Here is a 15,369-nt window from a genome sequence, read left to right on the forward strand (position 1 = left end):
ATTCCCATCAAGCTACCATCGACTTTCTTTACAGAATTGGAAAAAACTACTTTAAATTTGATATGGAACCAAAATAGAGCCTGTATAGCCAAGACAATCCTAAGCAAAAAGAACAAAGTTGGAAGCATCAAGCTATCTGACTTCAAACTATACTACAAGGCTACAGTTATCAGAACAGCATAGTACTGGTACCAAAATGGATATATAAACCAATGGAAAGAATAGAGGCCTCAGAAGTAACACCACACCTCTACAACCATCTGATCTTCAATAAACCTGCCAAAAACAAGCAATGGGGAAAGGATTCCCTATTTAATAAATGGTGCTGAGAAAATTGGCTAACCATATGCAGAAAACAGAAATTGGACCACTTCCTTACACTTTATACAAAAATTAACTCAAGATGGATTAAAGACTTAAACATAAGACCTAAAACCATAAAAATCCTAGAAGAAAACCTAGGCAATAACATTCAGTACATAGGCATGGGCAAAGACTTCATAAGTAAAACACCAAAAGCAATTGCAACAAAAGCCAAGAATTGACAAATGGGATCTAATTAAACTAAAGAGCTTCTACACAGCAAAAGAAACTATCATTTAGGGTGAACAGGCAACCTACAGAATGGGAGAAAACTTTTGCAATCTATGCATCTGACAAAGAGCTAATATCCAGAATCTACAAGGAACTTTAACAAATCTACAAGAAAAACACAAACAACCCCATCAAAAAGTGGGCAAAGGATATGAACAGACGTTTCTCAAAAGAAGACATTTATGTGGCCAGTGAACATGACGAAAAGCTCATCATCACTGGTCATTAGAGAAATGCAAACCAAAACCACAATGAGATACCATTTCATGCCAGTTAGAATGGTGATCATTAAAAAGTCAGGAAACAACAGATGCTGGAGAGGATGTGGAGAAATAGAAATGCTTTTACAGTGTTGGTGGGAGTGTAAATTAGTTCAACTATTGCGGAAGACAATGTAGCAATTCCTCAAGGATCTAGAACCAGAAATACCATTTGACCCAGCAATCCCATTACTGGGTACACACCCAAAGGATTATAAATCGTTCTACTATAAAGACACAAGCACACGTATGTTTACTGCAGCACTATTTGCAATAGCAAAGACATGGAACCAACTTAAACGCCCATCAATGGTAGACTGGATAAAGAAAACGTGGTACATATACACCATGGAATACTATGCAGCCATAAAAAAAGAATGAGTTCATGTCCTTTGCAGGGATATGGATGAAGCTGGAAACCATCATTCTCAGCAAACTAACACAGGAACAGAAAACCAAAACAGCATGTTCTCACTCATAAGTTGGAGTTGAACGATGAGAACACGTGGACACAGGGAGGGGAACATCACACACCAGGGCCTGCCGGGGGGTAGGGGGCAAAGGGAGGGAGAGCATTAAGACAAATTTAAGCCCCTAAGGCATGCAGGGCTTAAAACCTAGATGGCGGGTTGGTAAGTGCAACAAACCACCATGACACATGTATACCTATGTAACAAACCTACATGTTCAACACATGTATCCCAGAACTTAAAGATTTAAAAAAAAAAAAAAAGAATCGCCATTTTTTAAAAGCACCCTCATGTGATTCTGAAGCAGTTATTCAGCGGCGATTACCCTTTAAGGGAAAAGTAGTTCAATTATTATTTATCACATCAGAAAACATTCATATGCTTCAGATTATAAATCAAATATTATTCATGGTTCTCAGTTTATAACACTAGAATTTTTAGCTTCTTTATGCACATACAAATGCATAATTTTATAGATGTAAACATTATATTTCATTATAGCCAATACATAAATGGAATCATATTATTATATTTTATAGATGATTTTTTCTTTTTTAGTTGCCTAAACCATAATATTTCCAGCCACTACTCCGTCAACTGGCATTCACTTTGTTTCTAGTTTTTTGCCACTTTCAACAACATTGCAAAAAGGAATCTTTGTGTATTTCTCATTACATACTAGTGACTTTATTGGTATGGAAGAAATTCTCAGGGATAGAATTGTTGGGTCAAAGGCTCTGTGAATCTTTGAAAATAATTTTTAATAGAAGTTGCCAGATTGCTTTCTCCAAAGGCTACCTACCATATCTCACACTTCCAAGAGCAGTGTTTGAAATGGCCTTTTTCTCTGTATTCCAGCCAGTAATAAATATTGATGGTATTTCAAATTTTTGTTAGTCTGATTTGTATAAAGTGATACCTCATTGTTAATTATAATTTCAATCCTCCAGACATTTAAAAATGTCAGTCATTTGAAATTCATTTTGTCTGCATTGTCTTTTCATAGCTTTGCCCAATTATCTATTGGACATTACACATACACATACATACATACAATTTACATTCACATATATTAACCTTTTTGCGCACTGTACAGTTTATAAGAACTCCATGTATCTATGTGTGTATATATATAGTATGTAAAATCAGCTGTGCATTTTATAGATATTCACAATTTACATTTCGTTTGCTTTAAGAATTCCAACTCTTATCCTTTGTTTCATCTATATTTCGTATATGCAATATATAATATTTCTATAAAAAAACTTTTTCTACATTTCATTTCTAGATATAGTCTTCCCCAAATTATTTTAGAAACAGAAAATGTATCTAGTAACTCATTTCACAAACTTTTTCTCTTGATGTGTAGCTTACCTATCCATCTTGTTCACATTTGAAAATTTTTTTATGTTTTTCTCATGAAAGCAAGTTGTGAAAATGCAATTCTAATCATCTTCTCTCATCTGAAACTTTCAAAGCTCATCATCACCCCTTCAACAGATCCCCAAATGAAAGATGAACATAAAGTATAGCAGGTAAGACCATTCATTGCAGGGCTCTATGCAGCCTTTTCAGCTTAGATTCTAACCACCTCACTTCTCTCTATATGGCCTCTTCATATTACCACCTATAGACTATGGCATCTTTTATTAAACAATCATGTCTTTGCCAATAGTATCTTTTATCTCTGTATCTTCAGTGCTCGAGGTACTACTTGTTACCATAAATAGGTTCAATATACGTTTTTGAATAAGAAACTTCTAATACTTCCGTAAAGGCATGGTTCTTTTTTCTGCCTCTAGTTTGCACATATTGTGAACTTTCTTTGGAACTGTCTATTTTTCAGTCATTTTTAAAGTTTACCTTCAATATCACATCACCTTACAACAACCCCAAAGTTTCTTAGGCAAATTTTCTGTATTCTTGTAGTGTCTTGTACAGTCTTTACCATAGCATGTATTATACAATGCAGATGTATAATATGTCTTATCTTTTTCCTGAAATGATACGTGTAATGTCTTCAAAAGATTAATTTATATTTGTTTACTCAGTTTCTCCTTAGCTCCATGAATGTGTTATTATTATTTCTTACTATATATGTATGTGTATAATTAAGAGATGAATCAGTCATATTTATAAGCTTTTACATATTCTCAGTGTAGATATATACATATACAAACATATGCACATAAGCATATAAAATATGTATATTACATTCTTTCTTTCTAATGCCAGAAGAGCTCTCAATCCTCAAAAGGAATGTAGCTGTTTTGAACAATGACTAATAAATTCTCATCACTCACCTCACTGGGTTATAAATTCCCATTTTCCTTTTCAGTGTGCCTCAGAATGGCCTCCTTTTCCGTTCCAGAAATAGGAAGAAATTTAGACACAGAAATTAGTTCAGCAGCATTGAAATCAGCTGACTCATTGGAATTTTCTGAAAGGAAGAAAATAATTACTGGGAAATAAACCAGACCTCTCCTCACATAACTGTGAGGCTCTTTGAGCAATTGAAAACACTACCCATAACTAGGAAGGCAAGTATGGGTGATTCATGGGGCAGAGAAAGTCTTTTCTATTCCTTAAATATGTTTCCTGACACAGTACATGTTTCTTATACCTTAAATATATTCCCTGACACAGTGGCAGATGCATAATTCTTTGGATTGAAGAAGTGAGGCAGGCCCCTTTCAGAAGGTCAGGGACCCTTCATGGATAAAGACAATGGTTTTTGGGATATTTCTTCCAACCCAGTCAAGTTATCCTGCCCCAGAGGCACAATTAGTGCATTGGTGCTAAACAGAAGTTCAAGGACACAACGGCATGATGTGATGAGAAATAAGGCTAGTCCTGTGGATTTTGACGGCTTCTCATGCAATAAAGATATGGAAAGTTTAAGGTTTTTGACTTTCAGGGAAAAATATGATAAATATCAAGGTAGAGAAAAAAAGTGACAGGAAATGGAAATGGAATGGAAGAAACTGAGAAAGACAAACGTAGGTCAGAAGATACAAAGTAGCAGCTATGTAGGATGAACGAGTCTTGAGGTCTAATTTACAACAATAGGATTACAGGTAATAAAATTGTACCGTATATAGGATTCACCTTAAGTGAGTAGGTTTTAGCTGCTCTTGCCACAAGAACAACGCACAAAAGGGTTACTATGTCAGATGATGGATGTGTTAATTTGCTTTGCTTTAGTAAGCTTTTTACTATCTATATACATCCCATAAAATCATGTTGTATGCCTTAAATATACACAACAAAATTTATTTAAAGAAAAAAGTTAAACTGTGAACACTTATGACAGTCTTTCATAAGATTAATTTCTGTTATAATAAAATGAGGTCCAAGTCATAACATTCCGCTGCATGGTTCTTTTCCTACCTCTATCAGGAATAATCACAGATCTCTTAAGCTAAAGGCCTCCCTATGATTGCAATTTTGATGTACTCCAGGAATAATTTTCAGTCATTCTTGTCCATTATATGCATCTAAGCTTCCCATTACATTTTTAGAATTTTTTAGCTGTTTATCAAAGTAAAATATCTATGCCTCAATTGCAGCCCCTGACTGAACCCCTGGGCAATAGACCCACCAAGAACCCCACAGACCTGAGGAATTCATTAGGTCCAGATCATCTGCATTCAGGCAAGAATTCATCTCCCGGTATTGAATTTGGTGGACTAAGTTCTCTCCTCTTGAGGAAACTGAAAACAGAGATCCTAGGTTAGGGATCACCTATCATAATAAGATTTCCCTTCCTGTATGTGTGCTTTTTCCCAGCGCTGCAAACATACCTCGTCCTCATCCATGCTATTGTTTCTATCCCATTCTACTTCCAAGCTCTTCCCTTATAACACCCCACACTCAAAGGAAATAGGCATGAGGCTAAATCTTCCCCACTGCCATTGTATTAATGTAAAAACCCACTATTTTTACCCAAGGACCATAATTTGGGTAAGCAGTCTTCCATAACTCACTGGAGCTTTTCTTAAGTATCTTTAAAAGTCTTTCTTCTCCCCTCCATTCTTACTATAGTTATAGTACTTTTCATTTTTCACCTCAACTGTTACAAAATGCCATTCCTGTCAGTCATGTGGTCCTCCTTTAATCTTCATAGATCCTGTTGCCAAAAGATCTTCCTAAAAGATATCTTGACCATTTCACTCCCCTACATAATACTCTTTAATGACTATGAATCTCATGTGAAACATAAGAACTTCATAATTTGTGCCTTTTCTCTCTTCTGACTTAGCAGCCTCTCTCCTTGCACTCAACTTTTTCTCCCCCTGCCCCTCAGAAAAAAACATGAAATGCTTCATCCTTTAGGCTTCTCTACACTTGTATATACTCTTCTCTAGAATGTTCCTCACCCAATTCTCTGAGCCCCTATGTTTGAAATATGTCCCCCAAGCCTCTTTGAAGCCTCCAGTAATCCCCTTCCCCTTTCAGATAATTACGCCCTTCTCTATGCCACTTTTGTTTCTTTTTCCTATCAATGTACAATGGCTACATTGTAGTATATTTGTTTACATATATATCTCTTCCACCGGACTTGAAGTTCCACCAAGATTTATTGTCCATGTCTGTATCTTCAGAGCCTAATACATTGCTCAACAGAACAGTAAAATTTGTAATAAGGAGATTGATTATAGTAAGAGAAAATAAATGTTTAAGTAAAAAAGTCATCCTAAATAATGTCTATCATACTCACTCCGAACTTTCAATTCTATAATGCTCCAATTAAGCGTGTAGATAGAACACAGGAATCATCAATGCAACCTAAAGCCCCTTTTCTCCTCTGAAATCTTATTCCCTCTATTTAAAAAAAGAAAAAAATATGTAGAAATTGGAGCTCCCTCTGTTGCCCAGGCTGGTCTTGAACTCCTGGACTCAAGCGATCCTCCTGCCTCAGCCTCCTAAAGTGCAGGGATTCCAGGTGTGAGCCACTGTCCTGGCCCTTCCCTCTATTTTGAGAAACTGCTCAAATCTCTTTTAGATTCCGTCTATCTGGCCATTAGACTTGAGTCTAATTTTTTTTTCTTCCCAAGAACCCCCTTATTCTGCAGACATACTAGATAAACCCTAATTTGGCTCAAACCTGCAAGCCGCCGTCTCTGTCTTCGCTTTTGAGTCAAGAATAATGCGAAGAAAATGGCCAAGAGAACAACTCCAAGGATTCCGACTGCAATAAGGGATGACTGACGGGATGCGTGACCTAAGTAAAAGTAAATATCTCTTGATATGATCGTGTCTTATCGAAAAGACCAAGGTCCCTAGTTACTGACTCTCTCTTAGGTCAAATACAGGATCCCTGAGGTAAATATCAAATCCTCAGAACTTCTTTTTTTTTTTATAAAGGAATGATTTTATTTGTGTATCTCATTGTCCAGAACTCATGACAAAAGACATCCTCCTAATTCCTTGACTAATCCCTTATTTCTTTTTTTTTTTTTTTATTGTACTTTAAGTTCTAGGGTACATGTGCATAACGTGCAGGTTTGTTACATATGTATACTTGTGCCATGTTGGTGTGCTGCACCCATCAACTCGTCAGCACCCATCAATTCATCATTTATATCAGGTATAACTCCCCAATGCAATCCCTCCCCCCTCCCCCCTCCCCATGATAGGCCCCAGTGTGTGATGTTCCCCTTCCCGAGTCCAAGTGATCTCATTGTTCAGTTCCCACCTATGAGTGAGAACATGCGGTGTTTAAAATCCTCAGAACTTCTACCTAAAATTTCTAAACAAGAAAAATTCTATGTATGCAGATAATTGGTCTTATCATCATAAACTCCATGACATACCTGTTGTGGCTTTTTGTGGGGTTTTGTGTGCCGGAACATCTGTGGGAGAAAAGAGAGAGAGAGGCTTAATTCTTTGTGTGATATATAGAACAAACATTTTGATTTCCTTGTCTGATCCCTTAGTACCTCTCAACCAAGTAAATGACTCTTTCCCACCTAAAACTAGAGTCCTCTAGTCTTTCTTTCTCTGCACGGGGGATATAGGTTGTATGTGTCTCCTTGGTGAAGGCCAACGTACAACAACTGTTTTCATCATTCTTTCAGTAGAGACATTATGATTCTCTAATGACAATCCCCACCAGATCCCTGTGTTGATAAGTCCGGTTTTTACACAACACACGTCACTGCCCAACCCCTCTTTGCTACCAGAGATTCCAAGCTCAATCCAGGCTTCTGGCACTCACCTGTGCAATTCACTGCAGCGTCTTCCTTGTGTCCACACTCACTGTGGCCCCAGCGTCTGGCAGGACAATCCCACAAGGAAGACTCATTCCCTTTGCACTTCACTTCATTGAGCCATATGGGTCCAGTCCCCTGACCAAACTCTGCTTCTTTGAATGCGTTCAAAGCTGGACCACAGCCAAGCTGTTGACACACCACCTGAGCATCGTTCAAGTCCCAGGAGTCATCACACACTGTCCCCCAGGAACCTCCATGCCAGATCTCCACACGTCCAGAACAGGAATTGGGTCCTTCTTGTAGTCTTATCTTGTCTGAAAAATGAGAGACATGTAGCTATTTCTAAGACTTCTAAAAGTTTCCAAGAGTTCATAGGTGAAAAGAGAGATTTGAAACTTAAAAAGAAAAACTATTTAAAATTTTACTGAATGTGCATTTTAAAATTTACATTTTTACAAAATTTATCTTTTATAAGAGGACTTGTCATTACAGCCAACTAGGTATATTTCATCCTGCACATAATATACATAATGTGACCCAGCAAATGTTAAATGATTAAAGTTAACATTATAAATATGTGATGTCAAGTTCTTTCAAATAGGCAAGATCTTGGGAAATGGGCAGGTTGACAGAAATCTCACAGTTTAAGAAGATGTAGAGGCCGGGCACAGTGGTTCACGCCTGTAATCCCAGCACTTTGGGAGGCCAAGGCAGGCAGATCACCTGAGGTCAGAAGTTCGAGACCAGCCTGACCAACATGGGGAAACCCCGGCTCAACTAAAAATACAAAATTAGCTGGGCGTGGTGGCTCATGCCTGTAATCCCAGCCAGGTACTCGGGAGGCTGAGGCAGGAGAATCGCTTGAAGCTGGAAGGCAGAGGTTACAGTGAGCCAAGATCGCACCATTGCACTCCAGCCTGGGGAACAAGAGCAAAACTCAGTCTCAAAAAAAAAAAAAAAAAAAAAACCTGTAGAATGTGGAAATACCTCAGAATTGATCTTTCTGATTTCTGACTGCTTTTCTCCTTATATTAGTGTAACAAGATAATATTTGAAAGAAAAATGGGAAGGTAAGGTAAACCATTCAACAGTCAAATATTAAATCACATATTCTCTCCTCCTCAGAGAAAGCAACTGAATAAATCTTTCAAGCCAACCATGGGGAGTATGATATCCTTTAGAATAATAAAAGCTGATCCTGAATATCTACAGGCCAAATTAAATAAAACCAATTACACCATCCAGGTAGGACAGATATTACCCACAAGTTACCCATTCTTGCTTAATTCGATCTAACAACTTAAGCCAATGTGAGAATAGGAAAATAAAATCCAATGTCCCTTACCAAAAGATGATAGTGGGACTGCAGAATGGAATTTTCATATGAGTCAATGGATACTCACTGTCACATGTGATCCAGGTCTCCTCCGAGGGCCTAGCCAGTCTCTTCTCCCATGGAGATGATGGGCACTGCCACAGCGTGTCAGGTCCTTTTGGACACTGAACATTGTCCACCCACATGGGAATGGACATGGCCTTGTCGAAAGATGTAGAGTTGATTTTCCCTTTGTCTGCACAGCCCAGCTGCCTGCACACCACACCCACAGTGGTTTCAGACATGCTACTCCTGCCAACACTGCCCCAAGCTCCGTTGTAAAAAACTTCTAGACGCCCTGCACAGGCCTCTCTGCTGGCTTCACTGGTCAGTCTCAGAGACATGAACTCTGCAGTGAAACATAGAATTAGTAGTTTGGCATCTTTTCTGAAGATTCAAAGACTCCTTCCCTTTACCTTGATGTAAGAATGGCTTTAAAAATAGGTACAATAGTACAATATGTCAGTTACTAATAATTCGTTAGTAGCTTCTGGATGATTTCATAGATATTATTAAAATATTTTATTTATTCTATAAATGCATTACAATTTTTTTAGTCTTAGGTTTTGGACTCAGAGACCTCTTCAGATTGCCCTCAATGATTCTAATGGACTTTCCAGAACTCAAAGGCTCAGCCTTTTTCAATTACATAGTTTGGATTTTTTCCCAAAAATACTTTTTTTCTTTTTTTTGCAGCTGTCTTTGATAGTTAAAATTGTTAGACACTCAGGCACTAAAATCAATGTTTTGTGTACATCTCTCAAAATGACATAGTTCATTTGCTGACACTTCACAGTTTTGCTATGCATGTCTTCTACCAGATTTATGTCATTAAAATAGGAATAAATCACTTCTGGGATACAGAGTTTTTCATTTCCTTGTTACTGAATCATAGTTCTGCTTCCCCCAATATATTATGAAATAGTACATTTTAAAACTTCAGAATGTTTTCTAAAACTCACTGTGTATACAAAGCAAGGGCAGTAACCTCACGCTAATTTTTGTTTCTATGACAAGTAAGTCTTATTTATCTGCCATGAAAAATTGCTTGGGCATGATAATTATCTTTTTTCCTGTAGAATGATGCAACATACGTATTTCTTCTTATCCCTTTAAATCTACTTGTTTATTAACACTGTAATTATCAAGAGTTGCCATTGGATCACTATCTAATATCCAGCCCAAAATATATTTATTAAAAACCTTCATTATGAACTTTGTTGTCATTTTCATGATATACAAGACCATTTCTGGTCTTTTCTCTTTACAATGTTACAGTACCTTGCTCATGAAGTACCACCAGCACATCAAACCCAGACTTCTGTTGTCCTGACTCCCACAATAGTTCCTTTTGGACCTACTTTTCAGGAAAATCTTTAAGATTAATATCCCTCACTACCCTCTCTCAGTCCTTTCTCTATGTAATTGTGACCAGAGGTAATATGCATAATTTACCTGAGCAGATAACTCCTGCATCCTCCTTGTGCCTGCAGTTTTGCTGCCCCCAGTCATGTGAATGGCACTGCCAAATGCGGGATTCTTTTCCATTGCATTTCATCTCATCCAGCCAGATGGGCCCTGTTCCTTCTCCAAAATGAGCAGAACCAGTGGCATTAATGGCCTCTCCACAGCCCAGCTGTCTGCACACCACGTGGGCATCACTCAGGTCCCAGCTGTCATCACAGATGGTGCCCCAGGAGCCCTCATGATAGATCTCTACTCTCCCAGCACAGCGACCTCCTCCATTTACCAGGCGAAGTTGACCACTCTCTGCAAAGAGAAATGAAAATATTAATAACGAGCATTCCGCTTGTTATTAATATTTTCATAGATTTGTCACAGAGTCTCACCTATGCAGGCCACAGCACTTTCTTCTGGAATGGTAGGCCTTGTTGGGCCCAGAGATGATGAATTGCACGAGGACAGTGTTTGGGACTGGTTTCCTGCAAACACCAAAGTACTCAGTCATACAAGATACAAAAGGTTAGGGGAGTCAGACGAAATGTTATATGGATGAGTTGAGGACAAACATAGCTTAGAGATAGAGGGGAAGGTGGATGGTCAACAAGTTTGGAATAAATCAGGTGCTTTGAGATGGGCTTGGCACATAGTAAGCACTGGATAACTATGAAGTCCATCAAAATTAGGTTTGCTCACCCTCTGAAAGACAAATGAGGTCAATACTCTGAAGCATGAATTAGTATTCATTCTTTTCATGACCCTTCAAAATGGATCACTGCATTTCACTTTTGTTCTTCAACCCTATGTACACCTTCTCTTAAGACTTATCACTGGCTGCCCCTCATCCTCTTACCTGAGCAAATTACAGAGGCCACTTGCCCTGAAGGACATAGTGAAGCACCCAGAGCAGTTACAGAACAATCTCCCATGTGCTGCTCAGTCCCAGTGCAGTGAAACATATGCCTCCAGACCTGACCATTTCCTTTTCCAAAATGTGCTCCTCCTGGGGTAGAAAGGGCAACTCCACATTTAAGCTGCTGGCAAAGAACATGGGCATCTTCTATGTCCCAGTGAGAGTTGCAGAGGGATCCCCAGGCATCAAGCGTTTTGAGCTCCACTCTGCCCTCACATGGGGTCTTGCCATTCACCAAGCGAATTTCTGTGTATCCTGGAAGGAGACAGGGCTTTAGAAAAAGTTATGATTCCCTAACCCTGTCCCTTTCACAGTATGAGAACCAATTAAAGATGTTTTCTGAGTCTTACTTGAGCAGACTACTCCAACATCCCTGCTGTGGCTACAAGTTCCTTCTGGGCGTGGTGCTACTGGGCAGAGTGAAAGATGGGACTCATGTCCCTCACACTGGAATTCTTCAGCCCAGATCTGTCCATTTCCCTCTCCAAAGTGAGCTCCCCCCAGGATAGAGACGACTGTGCCACACTGTAATTCCCTGCATAGAACGCTGGCAGCTTCCAGAGAGAAGTCCGAATCACAGACGGAGCCCCACGTGTCACCATGCTTCACTTCAACGCGTCCAGAACAGGGAATGTCTCCTCCAACCAGTCTGGGTTCCCTGTGGGCTGAAAAATAAATATTATTTCAGTGAGAGATAATATGATTCCCAGGTTTCCATTCATGATGAGGGTGAGGAAGGTGGTGTGGAGTGGGAAATGGAGACGAGGGTGCTCAGTGATTTCCTACACTTGTTTGTCTTGGCTTTTCTGCCTTGAGTTGGGTATGGATAATTCTAGACCTCCCTATTCCTAGCTGAACTCATCCATCTGAGAGAATTCTGGGACCTCACCTTGTGCAGCCAACCATCCCCAGAGGCAATGATAACTCTGTTCTTCCAACATTTTGCTTTCTTTATTCATAATAACATCAGAGACCACAAACAATGTGTATCTACTATCGCTATCTCTTAGTCTTGCACTCATTCCTGTATGCACTGCAATCTGGGGTCTGCTCAACCTTTTTGAATTGTTCTATGTAAAGCTTTTCAATATACTTCTCATTTTCAAAATGAACATCAGACTTCTTCCTTTTGACGTCTGTTACGTTTGGTATACATGACCCTTCTTTGTACCATTTTCTCCTCCATTCTTTCTGATACTGCTTTATCAAAATATTTCATGTATTCCTCGAGTCAAAGTTCTGTCCATAACCTTCTCATCTGCTCAATGGACATGTCTCAACTGCCAATAAATATATTTTCATCCATACTTTTTTCTTTAATTTTAGATCCACAAACGTACCTGCTTAGACATGTGGAACTTAAAGTATTCAAAGTTGAATGAATTATTGTATGACAAGCCCACTATATGCTTTATTTAATTAATGATCTGCAGACCAAATTAGAATCACCTAAAATTGAACCACCACTTTATCTCACCACAAATAATGGTAATAATGATAGCAGTGAATATTAAGTGAGCATCTATTATATTATATATATGGCATTCCAATAAGCATTTAACAAACATTATTTCATTTAATCCTTAAGATTGCCTTAGGAGACAATTGTTAATATCATTCTGATTTTACAGACAAGTAATCTGAAACATAGAGAGGTGAGATGTAGTAATTTGCTAAGGTAACACAACAAATTACTACAGAATTAGTAAGAGAACAGAATTTGAAGCCAGACAGTATATTCCAGAGCCTAAAGTGCTGACCCTCATGAAATATTACACATGTAGAAAACCACCATATCTCTTAGTCCTCCAGCATATTTCTTCTTCTGCACATTTATTGCTATTGCCGTAAAGTGATTTGTCATCATCTGTCATGCAGACCTCTACAATAGCTTCCTAAATTGCTTCCTTGCTTCTAAGTCTTTTTTCCAAGAAATTTATGCCATGATTATAAATATATTAATAAATTTCAAATATTTTCATGTGATGTTTTTTCTTTAGCTAACTTAACGTGTCCTTAAAATTTATGCAATGATCCCTTACATACTTTCTTATGTTTTCTGTAATAATCAGGCATGCAGTAATTAATCCAAAAGGATCAATGTAACGACCTATGACATAACAACCTATAACGTTGTCTGACTATTTTAGGCATCTGATGATGAGTGGGTTAAAAAGGCTGCCACAGAGTTCAGTCTGTCAGTGAAGATAGATAATACTAAAAATAATCATCATCATCATATTAGCTAACATGTACTTATAGCTCACTGTGTAATTCCTGTGAGGTAGGCCCTGTTACCACTCCCATTTTTCTTCTGAGCAAACTGCAGCACAAACAGCTTTCACAGATTCCCTAATTTCATCCAGCTATTAAAATTAAGGAGAGGTGATAAACACTATTTCTTTAGTACACTTTAAAATAGTATGCTGTTACCTTAAAAGCTTTAATATCTATTATTTTATCAACCAAATTTGATGCTCCAGCCTAAAGATGCTTGGGCATGCCATAATTTTCATACTTCTGTGCTTCTGTAGAAACTTTTCTCTCTACTTAAAATGTATTTCCCTACCTTATGTACCTAGGAAAAAGCTACTTCTTTTCAAAGCTATTCAATTTCTCACTAACAGACTTCTCCTCCACGAACACAGTTCACTACAAGATATACATATTTTAATAGTGACGAATCCAAAAATAGAAATATGTATTAGACATAAAACTAACAAAAAAAGGAGTCATCCGCTCTGTTTTAGACTATGTAGGAGAGAATACCATAGATCTAAACTGGATCTTGAAAAAAGATGAGGAGTTTGCCAAATACAGAGTGTGTGAAACAACCTTTAAGGAATATACTCATTAAATAGCATGGTGTCACTGAAGAATTATAAGTAACTTACTGTAGCTGAAATTTAAAATATAAAGAAAAGACACATCAGAAATAATAAATGGAATTTATATTATGAAGATGCTCTTTGTCGAGTTAAGAAACACAACCATCAACATAAGTAAGTTTCTTTGAAAATACTCAGACACAATATAAAGTACTTAAGAAATACAAACTATTTCTTTTAACTCATTCTTTAAAAGAAATAAAGGAACTGGAAGCATTCCCCTTGAAAACTGGCACAAGACAGGGATGTCCTCTCTCACCACTCCTATTCAACATAGTTTTGGAAGTTCTGACCACAGCAATCAAGCAAAAGAAAGAAATAAAGGGTATTCAATTCGGAAAAGAGGAAGTCAAATTGTCCCTGTTTGCAAATGACATGATTGTATATTTAGAAAACCCCATCATCTCAGCCCAAAATCTCCTTAAGCTCATAAGCAACTTCAGCAAAGTCTCAGGATAAAAAATGAATGTGCAAAAATCACAAGCATTCCTACACACCAATAACAGACAAACAGAGAGACAAATCATGAGTGAACTCCCATTCACAATTGCTTCAAAGAGAATAAAACACCTAGGAATCCAACTCACAAGGAATGTGAACGACCTCTTCAAGGAGAACTACAAACCACTGCTCAATGAAATAAAAGAAGACACAAACAAATGGAGGATCATTCCATGCTCATGGATAGGAAGAATCAATATCATGAAATTGGCCATACTGCCCAAGGTAATTTATAGATTCAATGCCATCCCCATTAAGCTACCAAAGACTTTCCTTCACAGAATTGGAAAAAACTACTTTAAACTTCATATGGAACCAAAAAAGAGTCCGCATTGCCAAGACAATCCTAAGCCAAAAGAACAAAGCTGGAGGCAGCACACTACTGACTTCAAACTGTACTAGAGGGCTACAGTAACCAAAACAGCATGGTACTGGTACTGAAACAGAGATATAGACCAATGGAACAGTGCAGAGCCCTCAGAAATACTACCACACATCTACAACCATCTGATCTTTGACAAACCTGACAAAAACAAGAAATGGAGAAAGGATTCCCTATTTAATAAATGGTGCTAGGAAAACTGGCTAGCCATAAGTAGAAAGCTGAAACTGGATCCCTTCCTTACACCTTATACAAAAATTAATTCTAAATGGATTAGAGACTTAAATGTTAGACCTAAAACCATAAAAAC

At 37.9% G+C, this 15,369-nt stretch overlaps 1 protein-coding gene across 2 annotated transcripts in view; it reads right to left on the reverse strand.

Moving 5' to 3' along the window:
* Positions 1 to 3,622: 3,622 nt before the first annotated feature.
* Positions 3,623 to 15,369, reverse strand: part of CD163 (CD163 molecule) — a 26,645-nt gene continuing 14,898 nt past the window's right edge. The window contains exons 7-16 of one of the 2 annotated variants that reach the window (XM_011952589.1): positions 11,639 to 11,953; positions 11,229 to 11,543; positions 10,765 to 10,857; positions 10,370 to 10,684; positions 8,943 to 9,263; positions 7,545 to 7,853; positions 7,141 to 7,179; positions 6,432 to 6,548; positions 4,942 to 5,037; positions 3,623 to 3,681 (exon numbers count right to left, since the gene is read on the reverse strand). In XM_011952589.1, coding sequence (XP_011807979.1) covers positions 3,659 to 3,681; positions 4,942 to 5,037; positions 6,432 to 6,548; positions 7,141 to 7,179; positions 7,545 to 7,853; positions 8,943 to 9,263; positions 10,370 to 10,684; positions 10,765 to 10,857; positions 11,229 to 11,543; positions 11,639 to 11,953 — 1,943 coding nt within the window. In that variant the 3' untranslated portion in view covers positions 3,623 to 3,658. Of the gene's footprint in view, positions 3,765 to 4,941; positions 5,038 to 6,431; positions 6,549 to 7,140; positions 7,180 to 7,544; positions 7,854 to 8,942; positions 9,264 to 10,369; positions 10,685 to 10,764; positions 10,858 to 11,228; positions 11,544 to 11,638; positions 11,954 to 15,369 lie in introns of both variants that reach the window. The other variant, XM_011952582.1, reaches the window with a different exon arrangement.

The sequence above is a fragment of the Colobus angolensis genome, unplaced genomic scaffold (genome assembly GCF_000951035.1).
Source record: "Colobus angolensis palliatus isolate OR3802 unplaced genomic scaffold, Cang.pa_1.0 Scaffold11, whole genome shotgun sequence".
Taxonomy (NCBI): Eukaryota; Metazoa; Chordata; class Mammalia; order Primates; family Cercopithecidae; genus Colobus; species Colobus angolensis.